Below are 23,074 nucleotides of genomic sequence, written 5' to 3'. Positions count from 1 at the left end.
AGTACCATGGGGGAGTTTGCCAGAACTGGTATTTACCGGCTTGCACTGTAAAAGCTGAGTTCTTCTGGTGCAGTAAGAGGATGCATGCGTGAGAGTCACAACGGGAAGTACAGACTGGAAAGTCAGAGCCTGGGGAGCAACCTATAGCTTTTACTCAACAAAACTGGACCTCATTTGGAATAGTCTCTGCTGAAAGTGTACATAGGTTACTTTATGCATTGTGTGCTCATTTTTCAGCAGAGACTTGATGGGTAAATCTATTTCTTATAAGCATAGACATAGCAAAATCCCACTCAGCTTCCCTCTAAGATTGCCTCCTACATAATGTGTGCTAGTTTTCTGTTGTGACCCAATTTGACAATTCACAATTGCATGTCTACCTAAAGGACCCAGTGTGTATCAGTGGTGATTCCCTATTCTCAGAACTGTGATCCTTGGTCCAGTTGCAATCCTCAGGCAAAAGCTGGGTGCTACTTCAGGGACCATGCTCTGGGCACAGAGGATTCCTTCAGAGCCAGCTTGCAACAGGAAGTGGTACCAGGTCTTCCTTCATCTGCCTGGTGAATTATAAACACAGAAAGATGCCAGCTGCAAGGGGCAGACTGCTCACGGATACAGGAATATGGGAGTTGCCTGAGAACAAAGCTCTATAATTAAGCACAATCTGTCCCCTTCAAGATCTGAACCCTGGACAAAGTGACTCCGCAGAGCTGTCATGAAAGGCAGAAATCAAGCCAAAAGCAAGAAGAAGGTTGAGGCAGACTCTAGGTTGGTCTCAGTGAAGGAGAGGTGATTCCTGATTCAGGCAGGATGCTGATCCAGCAGCCTCTCTCTGGGGATCAGCATCCTCACTTCTACACTGGGGCTACTTTCTTCTTTTCCACAGAGAGGCTATTAGGCTAAAAGTCGATAAAATGGAGAAAGTGCTGAGTGGTCACCTCACAACACGCAGATGAAAAGGACTGGCTATTCGCCCCAAACGTATCATGTCCTGATAACTGTCCAATGACATTCAGTAAACCTTGTGTTTGTCCTCACCTAACTCCCCACCCCCTCCCCTGCCTCTATCCGGCCTCGTCCTCAGTCTTCCCCTACTTCCTCTGTTTTTCTCTCTCAAGAAAGAGAGAGAGAGAAAAATAGAGAAAGGAAAGAAGGAAGAAAGAAAGAGAGAGAGAGGGAGAGAGGGAGGAAGGGAGAGAGAGAGACAGAGAGAGAGAGAAAGAAAGAAAGAAAGAAAGAAAGAAAGAAAGAAAGAAAGAAAGAAAGAAAGAAAGAGAACATCTAACAGCCCCTAAGATCTGATGCCTCGGATCAGGAGGAGGCTTGGAGCTGACGAACTTCTACGAAAATGCAGACACAGGAGCCACAAAGCTGCAGTCTTGCTCTGAAGACTTAAGGCTGACTATGCCAGGTCTGATCGAATGTTAAGGGCAGGTGACAAAAGCCACTGGGTCTCCAAGACTCTAATGACAGTGAAAGAATAAACTCATAGGGGCTGGAGGGACAGCTCAGTGGTTTAGAGAGCCTGGTGCTTTTACAGAGGACGCAGAGGTTTGTCTCTCAGCCAGCATCCACATCAGGTGACTCACAATGGTCTGACACCTTCTCCTGGTGTCTGCACCTCAGTGGCACATGCACGTAGGCACACACATACACATAAACTTTTTAAAAATTAAAAAAATGATACTTTAGTGAAGAGAGTTGAATTCCTAGCTAACCCCTTGCATGGGTTCTTGGAATGTAAAAGTGACTCCAGATTCTTCTGCTCTCTAGCACTTCTTTTAAAGATGTGGGAGAATGACCATGAATTTAGCATTGACTAGTTAGGGCCATGCTTCAGGTGCATGGGCCTCCCACTGTGTCCTGGCTCCTTTGTCACTCAGCCCCCTACTAAATTTTACTTAATTTCTGAGCCCATTCACAACCCAGAGTAGATTCAGTGGCAGAACCTCTTGTAACAACAGCACATTTCAAACACCCTCTTTGCTTTCAAACCAGAAGATTCTGATCACTATATCAGGAATAACTGAGTTTTTAACCCAAATTATTTTCGGTTTAACTTAGTAGAAGTAAAATATAAATATGCATTATTTCTGTGATTTTTACTACTCATCTTGTAGCAGGAAGAATATAGATGTCTCCACTTGACAGAGCTGAAGAAAATCTGTCTTCCCTAACTAGAGAATGCAGAACTCATTAACAGATGTACTTGGGGGAAAATCTCTCTCTCTCTCTCTCTCTCTCTCTCTCTCTCTCTCTCTCCTCTCTCTCTCTGTATGTGTGTGTGTGTGTTTGTATCTGTCTATCTCTCTGTGTGTCCCTGTCTTTCTCTCTGTGTCTCTGTCTCTCTTTGTGCATCTCTCTGTCTGTTTCTCTGTCTCTGTCTTTCTCTATCTCTCTGTCACACACACACACACACACACACACACACACACACACACACACACACACACACCTCTTTAGTTCCCTCCCTCTTGTATTTTCAATTTCTTGTATGGGAGAAAATCAGGTTGGGCTAGCAAGATGGCTCAGCAATTAGGAACACTTGCTGCTCTTGAAAATTTTCCAGGTTTGGGCTCCAGCACCCACATGGTACCTCGTAACTATCTGTAGTTTTAGGCTTGGGAGATGCAGTGCCTGAATCTGGTCTCTGCAGGAACCAGACATGCACGTGATGCACATATATGCAGACTTAGAAATATACATACAAGAAAAATAAATAAATCTGTTTTTTTTAATGAGGGGAAAATAGTTTTGTGTGATGAAATGAAAACTCTTCCCTGTTACAATATACTTGATTTTGAAGTACCAATGTGTGTTTCAACTTAATACCATCCTCCGTTGCTATGCCAAGTATCCCATCCTGGACACAGATCTGCAAAGACTGGTACCAACCAGCATACATCAATGTGCATTCCAGTTTCCTCCCATGATTGACACCAACCTACACACTGGGAATCCTGATTGGGTGTTAGCACTGATAGTAACTTCCCTACTGGGAGAAGTGTTTCAGATTCTCTCAGTGTCTGAACACATACACACACACACACACACACACACACACACACACCAGTGAACACCAGCGAGTGTTCTTTACAGAAACATTACACAACCTGAAACCTTTTACATTGTGTTATTCTTAAACCACTACTCTACAATTACCCATTTAAAATTCCCAGCCATGATTAGGCGGAAATGACCTCAGTTCCCCACGATCTTGCTAAACCATATTCTCTGTGGAGCTCACACTGATGTCTCAGGCTCCAGAGTAGGGAGCTGACATCACTCTTGGTTAGTAATTTCTTCCTTTTTAAATCCAGTCTCAGCACTGATGTGCAACCATGACAACCCAGGGTGAGTAAGTGTCCTCCCTCAGACGGTGACTTAAAGTCAGACTTCCATCAAGATTAACTAAGAAGAAGAGAAAGAATGAAGACAAAAGAGGAGCTTGGGTGGTGTGGAGGGTGGAGTCGTGACTCCTCCGAGCCTGAGCCCTGTCCTTTTTGTTCTTGGTCATCGATGAGTGTACCTGTGACATTTTCACAGATAATTCCATGTAGGTCATGCTGCTCTCAGACACATTCTGACGTGTGCAGCCATCTGCTCCCCCTGCTTCTGAAACAGCATCCCCATATTCACCCCTATCAAGGACCCTGCACTTCTACTCAGAGAATAACAGACTTTAAACTTGAGGTCATTTTGCAGTAATGTATTCCTGACAACAGCCCCCCCTCCTACCTCTGTGTTACCTTTGACCTCCAAGGAGTCCCCAGAATCCAAGACTTTATTCTCCACTAAAACCTCCTTTTCCTAAAGCTAGCCAAGGATGCTCTCCTGATGTTATTTAAGGTGCCCTTCCATCTCTAATGTGGTGCCCCATGTTAGTTTGCCTTAAGTTATTTCCTTCCTGTATCAGCTCAGTGATTGCTCATGGCTCTTAAGAGCCACTTCATGTGTAACACAGAGCACAGAGAGAAAGCTCTGAGACTCAAAGCTTGCCCACTTGTTAATGCTCAAAGAGAATGGTATTTTCACTGTGAGGCAGGTGAGAAACAGGGCAAAGAGAAACTGAAGGGGGTGGGGTTCATGAACAGCTCCCCCAGCCCAAAGGCCCCGCTCCAGAACAGCGCCCCCAGCCCGAAGGCTCCGCTCCAGAACAGCTCCCCCAGCCCGAAGGCCCCGCTCCAGTACAGTTCGTTTCTCTCAAGACTGTTTCCTTGCTCTGTGGGTTTTCTGAGTTCTGCTCCTTTTATAGTTTGGATCTTATGTGCCTCCCAAACGCGCAAGTGCTGAAGGCTTGGGTCCTCAATTGTGGCTACTGAGAGGTGGTGGTCCATTAAAAGCTGAACCAAAGAGAGAGGAAGTTGGGTTGCTTCACCCTTGAAGTAGGAGACGCTGGGACCGAGGGTGGGGGTCTCCTTGTTTCTTTCTCTCCCTTTCTTTCCTCTCCTGTTCTTCCTGGATGTTATGAGATGACCAGTTTAATCTCTCCCTTCTATCTCCTCTCCTCTCCTCTTCCCCTCTCCTTCATCCATGCCGTAGTCTGTCTTTATTCACACACGTATGTACATTGTATGTTATGCTCAGTCTGTCAAAGCCCAAACACAATGGCCCCAATGGGCCATGGGCCGAAGCCGTGAGCCAATGCAACCCTTTCTCTTCCTTCTCCGTCTACCTCAGCTTCTTGGTCATGGAGCTGGAAAGGTGACCAATATGGGTCCATCTTAGATGCTTTACAAAGTGTGAGTGAGCAGGCATGGATTGAGCCAACTGACCAAGCTCAGTAGTTCTCTGTGTTGCTGTAAAAGTGTGTCACCTCTTATGTTGCCTCAACAGCGCTAAAACCCATCAATCATACAGAATGACATGCTTCCAGCGAGCGAGCATTCGGAGTGCTGGGCCTTGCCAAACATATCAAGGGGGTTTGTTTTTGCCAGGAAGGCTGGTGGCTACTCACACCTTTAAAACCCCAGCCATCTATTTTTATAGTCCGTAGGTCACTAACCTGCCAACCTTGTAGTTTACATCGCTGGAGAACAAGCCGACATCTCTCCTCAGCAGGCTGACCCTTCTTCTCGCCCAGAAGGACAGAAGCCAGTGGCTCGTATCTGTTAGGGAACAAGCACAAGAATAAATCATCTCCGTCAAGGAGATGATAAGATTCAACAGGGCTGACTGATCACACCACTTCTCAGATGCTTTTATTTTATGTGAAAATCTTTAAATATCTTATTGAATAGGTACATACCAGCCAAGTGTGGATATTCCCTACCTTCTACAGAGAAAATTATTCTTAAAAAGAATTAATTATATTTTCAATTTATATGTAGTGCTGCCACATGATGACACAAACCACTAAGTCACAGAAAATTGGAAGGGAATAAAAATTAATCTATTAGTTACCATTTAAATATTTGGCTTGGCCTCGTATAAAGAAACCACCCTTAAAAAAAAATCCAAGCATCTTTAAAATTACTACTTGAAGAAAGAGTCAGATAGTTTGCAGTAAAGGAATATTAAAACAGTGACAATCCTTATTTCAAGGGACATAGAAAGGCTTCTTCCCTATATATTATTTTAAATTCTCAAGGGACATTTTTATTTCTAGACATTATCACTGAGTCTTTGAGTTTCACTCATTACCTGAGACTTAGAGCAGTAGAGTGGTTTCCTATAGCCTTTTCAAACATTTAAAAAGTTATATCAGTCATTACATTTATCCAAATACTTTGTACTTAAGTTATGTAACTGGACACATAAGCAAAATGGCACTGAAGAAAGGGAGGGGGAAGGGGAAGGGAGGAGTGGAAGAAATGCCCAAAGATCCCACACTGTGTCTTCTGCTCACAACCCTCACAGTTCTCATGGGGGAATAGCTCTGCAAGCTCACGGGAGATCAATACAGAAACCCAAGTCACATGTTTTCAGTTAATATTTGTACACTACTTCAATGTTTCATCTAAAACATGCCACAAAAAATTGACAAATACTGCAATAAGATTCTCATTCCCGTCATCCACCCAGTTTCAGGGTAGCAAGACCCAGCTGACACCTCTGAGGTGGGTGTGGCCTGGGATACTAGAGAAGAAGGTTCAGCTTCTACAAGAAAACTTAATCCTAGTGTGACACTGGGAATAAGTCACAGGAACATAGGGAAAGAATGGCTGAGTGGAAGGGAAGGCAGAGCCACCTGCCTGCAGGGCCAGTCTCTCCCCTGACATCTGCTAAAGTGCAGCCAAGACCCAGAAGCCCAACTCAGACAGTCCTAGAGCAGAAATGAGACCATGAACCACAGAAGCCCAGCAACTATTATCAGTGATGTCACAGGTGGGAGGAGGACTTCAGTCTGCTGACCTCTGGGTAACCGGGCCCCTTTAACAGCAAAGCAGAATCTGTATTAAATGCAGATCAGCGTGTGCCCTCAGGAAAGTCCAGGTGAAGACAGAACTACACAAAGAAACGAGACAACTCAAAGGATGTTCTAGTTCTGCAGATGCATCCCACTCCATTTTGGAACTCTGTTCACTGCAACCAGGGATGCAGCTGATACAACTCCGTGTCTGAATTTGGTGTTAATGAGTCACAAGGAACAGCCCTGGACTCGCCGCTTTCCTTGTTTTAGATTGTTCTTCTGACACTCAAAAGTGAGTAATTCAGACATTTCAGCAGAAAAGACAGAAATGTCACCTGAGACAGGGAGGTAAAGGCTGTTCTGTGATTTAAAAAAGGTTATGCCTCATGCAGCTTGAGTGTCACCTAGGATGGTGTCTCTTGGATGGAAGACATGATGACATGTTTTCAGTGAGTTGGACGTGTCTTCCTGAGGCCGACAGTGTACCTACAGCTGTTGTTGGTCGAGGGCATGGGAGCCTCAGACAACACTGGTGTCCAGACCCCTACTCCGTGGTTCCCAGGCAGGTCACCTCTATCTCCTGAAGGTTCCACGTGCAAGTTTTTATGTGCTCTCTATTGGAAGTCAGCTGACTACAGCTAAGAGACAACTTCTTGGCTAGCCTGCTCTCTTCTGCTCTCTGCATCTCCCTGGTCTGGGACAAGGGGACTATTGTGACTTTACCCCATATCATCCCAAGTCCCTTCATTTGAACTCAAGTGATCTATGCCCCATTATAGACTGAAGAAAAAGAGCCCCAGAACTTTGAGTGACCAGTTGCAGCCCTTCTCCAGGAACACAGAGGAGGCCAGAGTAGTCGTAGGAAAAGAAGCAACAAACCAGGCTCCCAAGAGGAGCTTAGAAGGTGACAGAGTGGGTAAAGATAGAGTGGACTGCGGTTGACCAGTAAGCCTTGGCTTTGACAGACCCTGCGAACAAGGTACATGCAAAAGGATCCAGCATATCTGACTCTGGAAACATCAGCAGGGCTGGGACACAGTGTGGTTTGAGCAAAGATCAGGCCAAGAAACTGGCACATGAGCTGGGTAGAGAAGGGGATTCTGGGACGTCCAGTCAGTTTCATAGACTCCCAGGAAAGCATCAGGGTGACTGTGAAACTGAGAGCAGAAGGATGGGGTGTGGCCAGAGGCACAAACAGTTGTCTATGAATGCCCTTCCCTCTCTGTTGCCAGGTGACTCTCTGTGGCTGGTTCCTCCACTGCCTTGACCTGATGGTAGAGCATGGCAGGAATGGTGGTTTTGGAAACTGAGTCACTTGTGTCACAGTGCTTCATACTCAGTGTTCCCATGAGTCTACACCTGAAGATGCACTGGAGAAATACACGGTCCTTCCTTTTTGTACAGCATGTCTATCTACTCTTGACATCCGTTCCTTCTGGATGCCTACTTTCCACATTGCCTGTCTACAATAAGAGCAGTTTCAAGTCTCCAGAGAGCCTCTCTCTGCATGGGCACCAGAGATGCTGGACTACCTCCATGACCAGGAACTAAGCATATATTTCTCTTCAGCTCTCAGCACCATGTATTTGATAGAATAAAACCAGAGACTAACCACCAACCAAAGAGGACCCATGGAGGGACCCATGGCTCCAGGTACCTATGTAGCAGAGGATGGCCTTGTCGGACATCAAAGGGAGGGGAGGCCCTTGGTCCTGTGGAGGCTTGATGCCCCAGTGTAGGGAGATACTAAAGCAGTGAGGTGGGAGTGAGTGAGTGGATGGAGAAGCACCCTCATAGAGACAAAGGGGAGGAAGGAGGTGGGATGGGATGGGGTGTTGTAGAGGGGTAACCAGGAAGGGGATATCATTTGAAATGTAAATGAATAAAATGATTTCAACAACAACAATAGAAACACAGTGTCATTCAGAATCCCAAGTTGAAAAGACTCCACACTGGGGTTACTCTGCGGTCTCTGTGTTTTAAGAGAGACAGATCAAAGTTGCACACAGAGAAAAGCCAACATCATGCAAGGTCCCAAGGACTCCAGAGGACAGAAGTGAGCACTTCTCTCTTGTCCCTTTCAGTGTAAAAGACAACACTGACATCCTATTCCATAGAGCTGGGGTCTTGTTTTTTAATCCAGGTTAACACAGAGGTTTTAAAATAACAACTTTCAAAGGAAATGAGGAGGTAACAGAATGATTTTCTTAGGAAAATACAAGCTGAGTAAATTAAGCTGTCTTTTCTAACCCCAAAGTGTTCCTGTGAATTTGTTTCTGTTTATTGAATATTGACATTTCCTTTTACTCTCAAAGAAAGTTCTGTTGTAAAAGTGAAAGTTCTGCTATATTCTTTTTTTTGGCTCCTGAAACCCCTTAAAATTTTAATTATCTCAATAAATATTTATTGAGCATCTATTATGAGCAAGCAATCCTGCCAAGAAGTGTCTAGATCAGCAGTGGGGTGTGGTGGCGATCCGCTTTCTCTGCCTGTGCTCAACTGTAAAGCATGGCTTTCCTGGAGGAAGATCAGGTTTCAGGAAAGAAGTGTTTTTTGTTTTTTTTGTTTTTTTTTTTTATTTCGGGAGCCTCAGAAATGGTCCCGTAAACACGGGAATAATGCTTGAGTGACACCAATCCCTGCCTCACCTACATCCCAGTAACAGACGGGACAAAGGAAGAGGGACCGGAAAGGAAGAAAGACTGTCCTTGGAACATTCTGGAAGGCTGGAGGGCTGGAAGGCTGGCACCACAGGGAGGGAGTTTTGGCAAGTGTGCTGGTTAGCTGTCTGTCAACTTGACACAAACTAGTGTTACGTGGGAAGAGGGAACCTCGACTTGTTCCCTGAAAGCAAGTGTGTGGAACGTCTTTAAGATTAGTAATTGATGTGGGAGGGCTCAACCCATTGTGGGTGGGGCTACCACTGGACAGGCGATCCCAGGGTCTTCTATGGCCTCTGCCTCAGTTTCTGCTTTCGGGTTTCCCACCCTGACTGCCTTGGGTGGTGGACTAGGATATGTAACTGTGGGCTGAAATAAAACCTTTCTCCCACACAGAGATCATGACACTTACTTGTCTCCACAGTGGAACATAACTGATGTGGTCACGGAAAGGAATACAGGGAGCAAGAGTCTGGACCTTGCCGTGCAGCCACGAGTGCTGCACCCGGTGTTGCATGTCACCTTGTAGAACTGTCTGTGGGATCTGGGGAGATCTTGGCTGATGGGGAAGGTGGAGGGTGGAGTTCTATGTCTTGATACAAATAAAATGCGAAAGTCTGTGGGCTACACAGCGGTGAAAGTTTGAGGTGTTCTGTTTTGCAAAAGCAAGACAATTAACAAAGCTTCGGACATTCAGCATGCCTAGACACCCCCAATGCCTACACTTCCGCTCACTTTTATGTATCTGCATTTTAGAAGTGCTAGAATTCATTCCCTGGAGGATTTCCCCAGGGTCACAGCATGGACACTTTACACGCCATAGGTGCCCCAGTTGGTGGCTGTCTGGCTCTGGTTTATGAAGGCTGCATTTGGCTTCCTCCGTGTATTCCCTGGTTGCTGGCTTTGCTCCCGGGAGCGCTTGCTCACAGTAAACACCGCACAGGTGCGGAGGGTGATTTTCTAGCTCCTTCCCAGCAGTCACAGGGCTGAGCACAGCTGCCTAGCAACAGATTTGCTGTGCACCATGAAAACAACGGAGAGGAGGATGGGAGGGGTGCAGGTAGGGTTGAATATTGCCACATGGAGTGCGGAGGTCAAATTGAGAGCTAGGGCTGGCATCAATTATTTTCATGAAGGAGAAGAATGTGAAAACAAAGATGGAGTTGTCCCAGCATCCCTCGCACGGAGCCCTGCTCCCCCGCCCCCCTTCCCGTTGCTTTAGTGAATCACCTCACCTGCCACACTCCAGTTCTGGCTGGCACTCTGTGCCCAGTGCATCCTGCCACCTACACTAGGGCTCTCTGCACCCACGTGAGTCAGTTCTCCTTGTGTCCCCGTTTTCATTCCGTGCTTCCTGTGACCTCATTGTGTATGCAGCAACCGTAGTTCTGTGTCTCCTCTCACTCCAGGGCCCTGTATGCCTGTTCATATTCCCAGGAAGGTCAGCAAAGATAAAATTCCCACTGTCTATGAGGCTCCTGGAGTGCTAAGGCGTAAGTTTAGCCTGAAGTTTACTTTTACTTTGATTGGGATCCACCTGAGCCCTATCCAACCTCAGGCCCAGAGAGTGTGGAGCTTCATCAAGAAAAAAAAAAAAAAAGAAAGAAAGAAAAGAAAAGAAAAGAAAAGAGAAGAGATCTGTGCCAGGAAGATGGCAAGCCTTCTCCTTCCACCTTAGAAGCAAGCGGCATCCTCAGAAGTATGAATTCACTTCTTTTCTTCCCCTGAATGTCATCCCATACACTTCCTGGCTCTTGAGCAGAGGGGATCCTAGCAGAGACCATGGAGTGTGTGAACAGGCTCCTGGATGCAGGCAGCCATGGAGTGTGTGATCCCCAGAATCCCCAGATGTTTGGAAGAGCGAGCTTCTAATACAACCACAGGCTGTGCTGTGGGGCCTGGGAGACTACCACAGGAAGGCACCACAGGCAGGCACTTCCCCTTCAGCATGAGATTCTCTGGAGTTGAAAGGGAGCAGGGACGGAGAGATGCAGGGATTGAGGAAGATAAGAAAAGACCAGTAGAGTGACTATAGAGTTCAAGATCCCTCTCAGGTGTTGCAAGTCATCTCGAGTCCTCACGTGGGTGTTCACAGTCTAGGATGCATTAAGAGAAGCGGCAGAACCATCTACTGAATCTACTTGTGCTCCTTGACTAAATGTAGTACCTGCTCAGCAGGGAGCTGGGTGAAGACAGAGCTCACACCTTTCAGCTTTGTACTTGGAAGGATAGAGACAACCAATGTAAGGAAGGAGTAATGTATACATGAAGAATATTAATGAGATATTAACTCCCTATCTTCATGCTCTCCCTCAAATTCCAAGTAGGAGATCAAAGCTGTTTATTTTCCTCATCTCCTTGTGGCAGAGACACACTATTATTAACTCAAGTGTCAGCCTGGTCACGTGTTAGGAACTTGTTAAGTGAAACACAACTTTTGGGATGAGGGTTGGCCATACTCAGACCCTGTTGTCAGAAGCCCAGAAGGGTCGAAAGTTATTTGTTGCATCTCAGAGGACATACACAGGACCAGAATGTTTCTCCAGACCCTGTCAGTGGGTACTTTCAGGTTCTCTTTCCCAGGTGCCTTTGTTCAGGTACCGACCCTAACCTGCACACAAGTGTGGCATGCGAAGGTGATGCACATGGCTGGCCAAAGCTACGCACATCCACGTTCCTTCTGGCCCACTGAATCTTGTTCCAACCCCCATGGCAAGATGCCTGAACATACAACTTTAACCTTATGCTGTGTACTCATGAAATCCATGCAACCAAACCCAAGGCTTATCACTCTGCACACACGGGAGAGAGATGAATTGTAAAGAATGACGCTGTTATATTTCAGACACTGGAACAGGAAATGCCCTTACGCACACAGTGAACAGCTTTAGACCATCTGCCACCAGTTTCCATGACGACGCTCTTAAGCTCTGAGCTGAAGCTGTTCTCACCCTGTTATCCTGGTTGTGTGATACAACAACATTTGACTTGTCCGGAAATGAATGAAGGACTGGCTAGATGCCTCAGATGGTAAAGGAGAGAGAGCACTTGAGGCCAGGCCTAAAGACCTGAGTTCAATGCCTTGGTTCCACATGGAGGAAGAAGAAAACCAATTTCCACAAGTTGTCCTCTGGCCTCCATGTGTATATGTGTACGCACGCACACACACACACACACACACACACACACACACACACACACACATATACACTATAGATAAATAAATGAATGAATATAATAAAATATTTGAAATGTTCACTGATAAAGGAAATCAAAAAAGGAAGGAAGAAAGAAAGAAAAGAGGGAGGGAAGAAAGGAAGGGAGCAGGAAGAAGGAAGAAAGGAAGGAAGGAAGGATGGAAGGAGAAAAAGAAGGAAGGAGGGAAGGAAGGAAGAAGGGAAGGATGGAAGGGAGGGAGGGAGGGAAGAGGAGAGAGGGAGGAATGAGGAAGGCACAAGATGAGGTATGTTGCTCAGTTCATGTCTGCAGCAGCCTTGCAACAGGCAAGGTTTGTTTCAGCCACATCTGTCCCTGTCCCTGAGGCAGCCACAGGATACTTATCCTCCACCCCTCCCCCATGACTTCCAGCTGAGGGACTGTCTAAAGCATGCCTCTTGGGACAGTGTGATGGATTTGGAATAACCAGCAGAGCCGTCTTCACAGAAGTCAGTCCCACTACTGCCTTGCACCCAGTGGTGATTTCCAGGGGATGCTGGGCACAGCCAGTTCTGTGCACTCAAGTTGACGGCTTTATTTCCTTCATCCTCTGTGCATTTTGTGATTTGCTGGCTGAGTCATAGCTTGCATGTATCAGGTACAAGAACAGCCTGTCTAGTTGAGCTGAAAAGAGCAGATGTTCTCTTGTTTAAGCCCGAATGAGAGACCTCTTGAAGCTGTGCAGTTTAGATGCAATTACCCCATTCCTAAGACAATTTGCTCCTTAATCTAATATTCACCAGGGCCACTCTGACCTGTTTCTGAGCAGGAACAGGAAGCTCATGCAGGTACACTGGCTTATTAGGGTATTTGTTATTCGGCTGTTTTCTCCCTGTACAGACCAGACAGGGATGTTCTTAACAACAGCTGAAAAGTTTTGCGGCGGCGGGTAGCTAATGCAAAAATTACATAATTTAAAGAGGTGTGTGACCGGTATGATCATATTCAATTAGGAAACCATTAAGAAGTTCAGTGTAGAATGACAGCTTTCTACAGAGCCGGCTGGCACGGAGATCGGAGGTACAAGATCAGCTCTCACTATTCCAACTGTGAAACAGACATCCCAACCCGGACATCCATGCTTCGCATGAGGACTGAATCTGAATGGAGACTGTGGCTTCCATTTGTGAACTGAACAATGCTCATAGAGGAAACTACTGATTTTAAGAAGCACATAGCAAATAATCACAAAGTAAAAACCAACATTTATTCCATGGGGCATTAAGTTTTTGGGAAACTGCATCTTGATATCTTAAAAGACAACTCTCAGCTACCAAAGATTGCTTTGACCTCATGTAGCAGTATTGAGAGATCTTCAACCATATTAAAAATTTGAACCTAGGATGCTTATGCTTTGTCAGAAAACAGCATATCACAGTCATACTATCTCTTGATTATTTGTTCTTAGGGCTGTAAATACTGGGCAGAAAGGCCTATAGGACAAAGGCTGGTGACATTTTAAATAACTTAGGAATGTAACTATGTCACTGTTCACAGATAGGCACAAATATTTGGAGGGAAGGCTCCTGTGTACATGTGTGTTTGTGAGTGTGTGGCTGGTGCACATACATGTTCACTTGTGAGTGAAGACTGGAAGAGAACCAAAGCCATTGAATTTCCCCACCTGATACAAGGTCTCTCGCTGAAGTCTACAAGAGGCCAGGAAGACTAGCAGGTAAGCCCCCGGGGTCCCCCTCTTTCTACCTCGCCAATGCCTGGATTACCGATGGGTTAATAATAACATGGGTTTTTATAATATGGGTTCTGGAGCTGGAACTCGGGCCCTCATGCTTGGGAGACAAGTATTTTAAACTGACTGAGTCATCTCCTCAGCCCTTAAATGGAAGTCTCAATCAAAAGAAAAAAATTATTAAAATTAACACTAGCTAGGACCCCAAAGGAATTAATGTATAATGTCATTGGATGCTCAGTCCACAACTTCACCTCTTTGTCAAGCCTAAAAGCCTAGCCCTGTTGGTACCATTCCTGTGTTATTTCTTAGAATAACTATTCCTCAAGACTAAAACTTCTTGGGGTTACAAACAACAGTGACTAAGAGCTGGCCTACTCGGTACTTTTCATCTGAAAGCTGGGTCTCTGGAGGCCCTCTGGGAGTTGAGGAGCACTGTGGAGGTGTGAGCTTGATTGCTTTTGACTAGCCCTGTGGAGGTGTGAGTTTAATTGCTTTTGACTAGGTCCTTTCACAGATCTTTTGAAGAGAACTTCAGCTGTGGAAAACCTATGAAGGTCAAGTAAGCTCTATCCTCAGCAATGCGTATGGCATCCTCCCTGGGCAGAGCCAGTAAATTCTGTCACCAGCAAATAAAAACATTTATAAGTTAAATTTTCATTTAAACTGGCATACATATCTTATATGTTTCCCCTTTACAAAAATGTTAAGATGTATTTCTAATCTACTCCTATGTCAGTCATCATTCTATCTGGTTGAAATCACACCTTAGCCCAACAGCCTGGGAGAATGGAGACCCAACAAGGGAGGGAGAGATTCTGAGTAGGCAGTCAGACAACATTCAGCATTCAATATTCAGGTCCTCCTGTCAGAACACCTTGCTACTACTGACAGCAAACTTCTCTGTTCCATGCACAGAGCCCTTCATCAAAATACCCCAGGTCTACAGAGCAAAGAACCTTTCCTAAGTCAAGATAGTAACAGCATTCCAGGGTCCCCCCATCACACTATTCTGCTCCTATAAAACTTGGTGTTTCTGTCACCTGTGTCTTCTTCCAGATCACCTCCTGGCTCTTAACTTTCTCTTCTTCTCTACCTCGTAAGTTCTTTCTCTCATAGGCACCATCTCCTGTTTTCCCATACTGTTGGTATATGTTCGTATTAGCCAAGGTTCTTGACACTGTGACAAAGTATCTGGTACAAACAGCATTCAGGACGAAGGATACTTCTCCATGCCTAGCTTCAGAGATTCAGTTCATGGTTGTGTGGCCCCATAAGCTTGGGCAAGAATATCATGGCAGCAGACATGTGTGGTAGACATGGTTTGTCATACAATGCAGCTGGGAAACAACGAGAAGGGATCCAGGAAGGGGTCAGGGCAAGGTAAAGACACAAAGACATTCCTTACTGATCCTCTTCCTACCTCCGAGCATCTGAAAATCCTGCCAAAATCCTGCCACTAGCTGGAAACCAAAGCATTGAACACACAAGCTTTAGGAGGCCAGTCCATTTCCTGACTGGGCCAGTGTGCTTCAACCTCGGCCTTCTTGATCCTCCTTCAATCTTTCCTCTGCACCTCAGACACACTCCATGCTAGGCAGCCACATAAAAACTCAGGATTTAATGCATGCATGACAAACAAGATAGATGTTTCTCATACTCTCCATGATACTCAGAAAGCCCATGAGCAGCACAAGTTAAATCTCAAAACTTCCATGTCACATGTCCCTGGTTTCCCATACTTCCTGGCGCTGGATTTCACTCTATCATATCTGCTATCATATCTACTTTCTTCCCTACCTGGAAATTGATTAGTCTCTCAGGTTAACATTACTGACCTGATTCATTGCTGCCTTTTCTGTACCGACAGCAGTATTGGTCATATTTAAGAACAGCATTCACACCAATTAATAATACAGCAATGATGGCAGTTCTAAACTTTCAGGTCTTCATAGATCACTGGCTCAGGCAAGAAATAAATGCTTCAGTGAATTATGTTGAGGAAATATTCCTGCAGTGTCACATGACGGCTCTGTATGCTGCACGTCCTGGGAAAGTATTTCTGCAATGTCATGTGAAGGCTTTGTATGTTCCATGTCCTGGTCAGTTTTGTTGTCAACTTGACACAAGTTGACAGTAATTTTGGAAGAGAGAACCTCAAATTGAGAAAATTTCCCCCACCACTTTGGCCTGTGGGCAAACCCTAATGTGCATCTTCTTGATTAATGATTGATCTGGAAGGGCACGGCTCACTGTGGGTGGTCCTAGGGTGTACAAGGAAGCAGGCTGACCAAGTCAGTAAGGATCGGTCCTCCATGGCTTCTACTTCAGTTCCTACCTCAGATTCCAGTGTTGAGTTCTTGCCCTGACTTCCTTTAGTGACAGACTATGGGGTGTGAAGTGAAATAAACCCTCTCCTCCTCAAGTTGCTTTTGCTTATAGCATTTCATCATAGCAACAGGAACTCTAACTAAAACATTAGACAAATGAATTATGTGTGAGCACAACCAAGACACAGCTACTTCTCAGTGTCCTCTGTTTGAAACACACGAATCGTTGCTCGTACACAATTGTATACAATTTCCCTGATCACTGACATTAAACACCAATGTTGTATAACAAAGGTCAGAGGGATTTTTGTTTTAATAGCGGTTTTGTGAGCGTTATCGATAATCTGATAAGTATCAGATAATTGTGGCAGGCAATTTTCACTGTGAAGATTTCAGAGAAATATATAAGAACCTTAGTGGCAGCCAGAGCTTCCTCTGAGGTGTCCTCATGTCTCAGGAAAAGGTCCTACCCCACTGCATGTGCAGGCAGCATCAAGTGGCCTGCAGGGTTTTTTTTTTTTTTTTTTTTTTTTTTTCCACATTACTTTGGGAAGAAAAACCATTGGGAGTGGTGTTGGCGAGAAACTGGGTGGGAGAGGGTGGAGGTGGGCTTGCTCATGTACCATGTGATGTGACATCCGTGCATGGGATTCTCAAACAATAAAACTTTTTAATAAAAAAAGAGCATCTTACTTTATTTACTTATAAATTCTGAAGTTCCTTAAGACATTTTAACATCTCAGAGTTCCCTGAGCTGAAACAGTGCATACCATCAGGAAGAAAAGGGGAACTTCCCTGTCATTAAATTCTATTGTGAACAAAGCAGGTGGTACATGTTTAAGCCAAGGCCCTCTGCTAGGGAGATTTGGAGAGGAACTCAGAATGCTCAGAATTCTGTTTAGACCCTTGCATAGAAGGATACAATTTTGACCATTTGGTGACTGAAACCCCCAATCCAGATTTCTCCAAGAATAGGCTGACAGTCACCGGCTTCCTGAACAATGTCTAGTCTGCTTACTTTTAACTTCATTAAAACCCGTGCACATGTAAACAAACCCAGTGCTTGCCTCCACTTCCTATCCAAAGCCCATGTCTAGCATTGCCGCTTTATAAAATACCAGCTGCTCGGTGTTAATTTTTATACGGAGACATAAATCTGCTTAGAAAAAGCTAGTGTATCTAATCTGAATAATCAGAGCAGAGTAGTGCATTATCCACACTCACAAAATTACCTTAATGAAAATGTTCACACAAAAGCTCCAGTGTAGGGGGGGGAGGACTTCTGTAAGATTAGGTTACAGGGGCTCAAAGGATAGCTTAGGATTGATAAGCAGGTAACAGGGCCATTCAATGAGAAACACACATGACAGGGATGGGCCCACAGCCATCAAGATCAACCTCTGTATTCATTAATGTCTCACTGTTGTGACCAAGTATCCGATAATACAGAACTTGAGGAAGTGAGGGTTTATTTGGGCCCATAGTTCTGAGGCATGCCGTCTGTCATGCTGGGAAAGCAAGGCACCAGGAACCCACAGCAATAGGTTACATTGTATTCCAGGAACTGACAGCAATAGGTTACATTGTATCCATAGTTTGTTTATATCTGTGTATATATATATGGAGAGAGAGAGAAAGAGAGAGAGAGAGAGAGAGAGAGAGAGAGACAGAGAGAGACAGAGAGAGAGAGAGGGAGAGAGGGGTGGTGGTACTTATATGGCTTTCTCTTTTTTCCCATTTTATTTAATTATACCAGCCTAGCCCACAGGAGGTGCTACCTACATTCAGGGAGTCAACATGTTCAGTTAAACTTACCTAGAAACACCTTCATAGGTCCCCAAGGTGCATCTCCTAGATTATACCAAACACAGCCAAGTTCACAGTCTCTATCCTACACAACATACAACTAAATAAAACATGCCAAGAAGTGCCCTTCAAGACAGAGGACACTAGTCCCTGAAGCCAGCGATATAGAGACACAAAGCAAGGAAATTCAGTCCTAATGCTGTCGCAGCTTGCATCATGGGAGTTTCCAGACTTCTTTCTGGACAGGAGAGGGGAGGGGAGGCCAACTGGATCCTCATAGTATTTCCAAAATGGAGAGATCAAAGTGAGGGTGAGAACAGACAATCAGCTTAGCAGTTTTGAAGGAGAGAGGAGATGAGGGAGGAGAGAGGAGAGGGGGAAGAGAAGAGCATAGGGGGAGAGAGGGAGAGAAGGAGAGAGAAGAGAGAGAGGAGAGAAGATAGAGAAAGGGGGAAGGTAGGGAAGGAGGGAGGAAGAAAAAGAGAGAGAAGGAGAACGAGGAGAGAGGGGTAATGGGGGAGAAAGGAGAGAGAAGGGGGAAGGAGAGGAGAAAGAGGGAGGGGAGGAAGGTAGAGAAGGAGAGAGGGAGAGAAAAAGAGGGAGAGAGAGGAGAGGATGGAGAGAAAGAGAGAGGAGAGAGAGGGAAGGGATAGAGGGAGAAGGGAGAAAGGTAGAAAGAGGGAGAGAGGGGAAGAGGGGAGAAGGGGAGAGAGGAGAGAGAAAGGAGAGGGAGAGAAAGGAGAAAGGAAGGGCAGGAAGGTAGAGGGGGAGAGAAAGAGAGAGGGGAAGAAAGGGGAGAAGGGGAGAGAGGAAAAAGAAGGGGAAGGAAGACAGAGAGAGAGAGGAGAGAGGGAGGGGAGGGAGAGAGCAAGAAAAGAGAGCAAGTAAGCGAGGAAACAGTAAAGCTATTTAGTCACTATCTACAACTAAGTTCTACACGACCAACCACAACCTGGAGAACCAGAAGAGTGGAATCAAGATCATGAAACACTTTCCAAACATCTGAAAGCCTGTCCCAGAGTCGCCGAACCACAACATTTAAAGCACTGAGAAAATGATCCACTAACACTGACCCAGAAGCAACAGTAGATAAGGAAATTCCTAAGGAATTTCCTGCAAGGAATAGAAACCACACTAAGCAATGAAGAATTAATAAAAGACCCGGCCTGAGCTTATGGAAATAAAAACTCCAAAAGCCGAGAGCAGGAAAAAAAAAAAGGCACAGATTGCTTCAGTTCGGAAATGGGAAGTCTTGAAGGCAGCCATGGCCACCAAAGAAAGAAGACAGTGCAAAGCAAGTGAGCGGAGAACTGGCTTCTCAGGGACAGTGGCACGTGATGTCATGTGTGGAACTGTAATTCTCAGGAGAGTATAGAAGGGAGGAAAGAAAAACTAGTTTTTAATACGATTGCTTTGAACTTGTAGGACCCCCAAACCCAAAGATCTAAAAAGGCAAACCTGGGGGACCTGGAGAGAATGCCACTCAAAGGCATCCCAAGCAAGTTACTCAGACAGACAAAGAGAAAGCCATCTTTGAAGCGAATAGAACTGAAAGGCCCATTGTGTCCAGAAGAGGGGAGTCATGAAGCACAGCTGATTTTCTTCTTCAGAAAAAGGAAGGGTGAAGATTAACACCTTAAAAATACTAAAGAGAAAATGTCAACCTTCCGAGGCTAACTTCATAAGATAATCTGTTAAAACAGAAGGCGAGCCTGAACAACTGGCTTCAGCTATGGCTTAGGGATGCTGGGTTCATGCAGGGCCACCTACCTTCACACACCTGCCAAGTTCTTGGGGGAGCATAGCCTTTCTCTTTCAGCCAGCCTCACTAGGGGCAGCCTGATCCCAGGTCTATCCAGTCCTCCAGCCTGCAGGGTGGGATTCTCCACCCCATTCTCTGGGTCCTACGTTGCCTGCATCTGTGTATGCAGTCATATTGCAGATTGACAGGGAAAGGGGACATCATTGTCCCCGGCCCCAGCTTGTATTACCAGCACCTCTGAGAGAAGGTTCTGCAGAACAGGACTCGGCATCTACAGACCCTTACTACAGAACTCTCTGTGGGGTGTGTGACAATTCCACACCAGGACACGGCAGCTTTGGGTCTTGATCCTTGAGCCTGAAGCAGAGGCTTCCTGAGAACGTGTTCCATTTATCCTAGCGTCTACACCTGAGTCATTGCTGCTCAGAGTCCTGGACATAAAATCCTGAGGCGATGATGAACTGACCCTCAGCTCTGTGCTGTTTCATCAAGCCAGGAAAAATTCTGCACTGAAACTTAGGTTGAAAGAGGAGAAAAGGTGAGCACTGCTGGCCAGAGGTCCAACCTTATGATGGAAGACAGAGAGCTAAAATAAACCCACAGAGAGCAGGAAGGAGCTACTCCAGTTTGAGAGGCTAATGGCGTGGCTTTGAAGAGTTATTTGACAGGAAACAGTAGAGATAACATCAGTGACAGGATCCTAGCTGGATGACAAAGAAGCAAAATCAGGTCAGTACCGACAGAGGTTTAGAAGCTGATTGGCTGGATCGTAACATCTCTTCCCTTAGGCTCACAAGAACCTAAGGCAGGTTGAAAACCAGGCACCTCTGTTACCAGTGTATGTGTGTGTCCTCCATGTTGAGTCTCTTCCTTATTTCTAAATGCAGGCATGCTACCTACCCTGGAGCCTTTCTAACCCTGTTTATCTTCCCTCAATGCTGAAGGCCCACAGGTAGCTCATTTGCCTGTTCCTGTTATCATTTTGGATTGTAGGAAGAGCCAAACCACCCTGAGCAAAACAAAGCCACCCCAGATGAGAGCAACTATACAAGGCTACGTCGTAAAACTGGAATAATGGTCTATTGAGAACCAGCTTATACAGGACCGGAGCTGAGACAGTGAGCAGCCAGACCAAGCCTTGACCAGGATGGTCTCACTCTGCTTACACAATGGCCCTTCCCACAGTTCTGCTGTTTTAACTCATGTCAGTAACCTGAAATGAGCTTGAGGTTACTAGGTTGCTTCAGTTTGCTTCTCTTTCCATATGTGGCCACTTGCAATAAATGTTCTCTCTGTGTTGGGATTTGTAGCCAACCCAACTTGTTGAGGCTTCTTCCTTAAAAGCTCCAGTCCCCACATCAGGAACAAAATACAGGGTATCATCCCACACCCTGCAGACAGGAAAAGACCTATAAGGAAAGATTCTGGGTAACTTGAATACACATAACAATATGGATACAAGTACCCAGGTATGGTGGATTACACCTGCAATCCTGACACTTGGGAACTACAGGTAGGAGGATCATCACAGGGGTCCTACCATCAGCCAAGAAGCTGTTTGCAACTGATAGTGGCAGGGAGGGAGTGGGAGGGAGGGATGGAGGGAGGGATGGAGGGAGGGAAGGAGAGAGAGAGAGAGAGAGAGAGAGAGAGAGAGAGAGAGAAGAGGAGGTTTTCTTCAGTTGAGTAAAACTAGCTATATAAACTCAGGGCAAAGCCCATGTTCAGTAGTTGGCCAACACAAATCAGACTCTCATTGGTGCATGTGTGCTTTAATTTTTGTTTCTTCTTTTTTTGCTTTTTTTTTTTTGTGTGTGTATGTTTTGTGGTTGTTAAAAGAGAAAAGAAAACATGAAGTTGGGTATATACGGTGGTGAAAAAGGATCAGGAAGGAATTCAGGGAGTAAAGTTTTGAAAAAAGTAAGCAGAAACACACACACACACACACACACACGCACATGCACACACACGCTCACTCATGGGCACGCACACGTGCACACACGTGTATATATAAAATGCTCCCATAGACTTGCCTACAGGCAATCTTAGGGAAGCAATTTCTCAACTGAGATCCATTGTCCCTGCTTTTTTTTTTTTTTTTTTTTTTTTTTTTTTGATAAGTTGACAAAACCCAGACAACCCAGAAAGTAGACTGAAACTACAAACTACCAAAGTAACCCTGATGAAAAACCTTGAAATATCAGAACGAACTGAGTCCCCACTGAATGAAGTTCCAAACCCATCTGCAGGCCCGAAGGAACTCACTAGCAAACTCTCACAAGCAGGTCACTGGGTTTTCCCCAACACCAAGGACAAGACTGTGTCGGAGGAACTATTTGTCAAAGAAGTAGCTGATGTGAATGAGTCACTAGAAGATTCACAGAACTTCACTGGGTAATGGACCCAACACAATGTTAGGCAAGATGTTGGAACAGAAGCTTAGCAAAGATATGTGGATGGTGACTTAGCCCATGGACAGATGTGGGCCTTAGAAATCGGAAAAAAAAAAAAACCAAAAAACAACAACAACAACAACAACAAAAGAAAGTTGCAAAACCATAGTGCATTCCCCAGAATATCAAGATGAAAACCGAGTCACCTTATGGCCTTGAGACGCTGTCTGAATCATTGGAAGAGCAAAATTCATCTTATCTTTTCTATTCTAATAGGAAAGAGATAGAATAGGAAAAGGATTTGTTTTTTTATCATCCCTTTCCTGAGGGAACAATCTAATGTGGGCCGCGCAGGTTAACCATTCTCAGCATGCAGGCACCAGATACTTATAGACAGACCCTATGCTGAGAAGTCAGCATGAGCCCATGAAACAAAACACAGGACACAGAATCGATTGCCAGAGGAGGCCTTGGGCAGTGTCATGGGTCAGTTTGGTGTCAACCTCAAGGGACTGTCAATCCTCCCAGAAGCAAACAAAGGTAGGGCATTCCCAGAGAGGCTTGACTATGATGAGAAGACCCACCGTAGTTGGACAACGCTATCCCAAAGGCTGAGAGAAAAACAGAAAGAGAGCTGAGTGCCAGCGTCACCTCTGCTTCCAGACACAATGTCACCAGCTGCAACACATCCCCACCTACCCTCCATGCTTTCCCACCCACGCAATAGAGCTACCCATTGTGGACTCCACCTCCAAGAGAACCGCCCTCGGTAGGCTCCACCCCCAGGAGAGCAGCCCACAGTGGACTCTACCACAAGGAAGTGCCGCCCACGGTGGGCTACACCCCCAGGAGAGCCGGCTACTGT

At 45.5% G+C, this 23,074-nt stretch overlaps 1 protein-coding gene across 2 annotated transcripts in view; it reads right to left on the bottom strand.

Annotated features, from left to right (window-relative positions):
* The window catches only part of Myo16 (myosin XVI), a 482,119-nt gene that overhangs the window by 94,374 nt on the left and 364,671 nt on the right, over positions 1-23,074 (bottom strand). For both annotated transcript variants that reach the window (XM_076913797.1, XM_034520363.2), the window contains exon 28: positions 5,006-5,108. In XM_076913797.1, the coding sequence (XP_076769912.1) occupies positions 5,006-5,108 (103 nt within the window). The remainder of the gene's footprint in view (positions 1-5,005; positions 5,109-23,074) is intronic.

Source organism: Arvicanthis niloticus, chromosome 16 (genome assembly GCF_011762505.2).
Source record: "Arvicanthis niloticus isolate mArvNil1 chromosome 16, mArvNil1.pat.X, whole genome shotgun sequence".
Lineage (NCBI taxonomy): Eukaryota > Metazoa > Chordata > Mammalia > Rodentia > Muridae > Arvicanthis > Arvicanthis niloticus.
The sequence above is the reverse complement of the archived record's forward strand: the minus strand, read 5'-3'. Positions and strand labels throughout refer to the sequence as shown.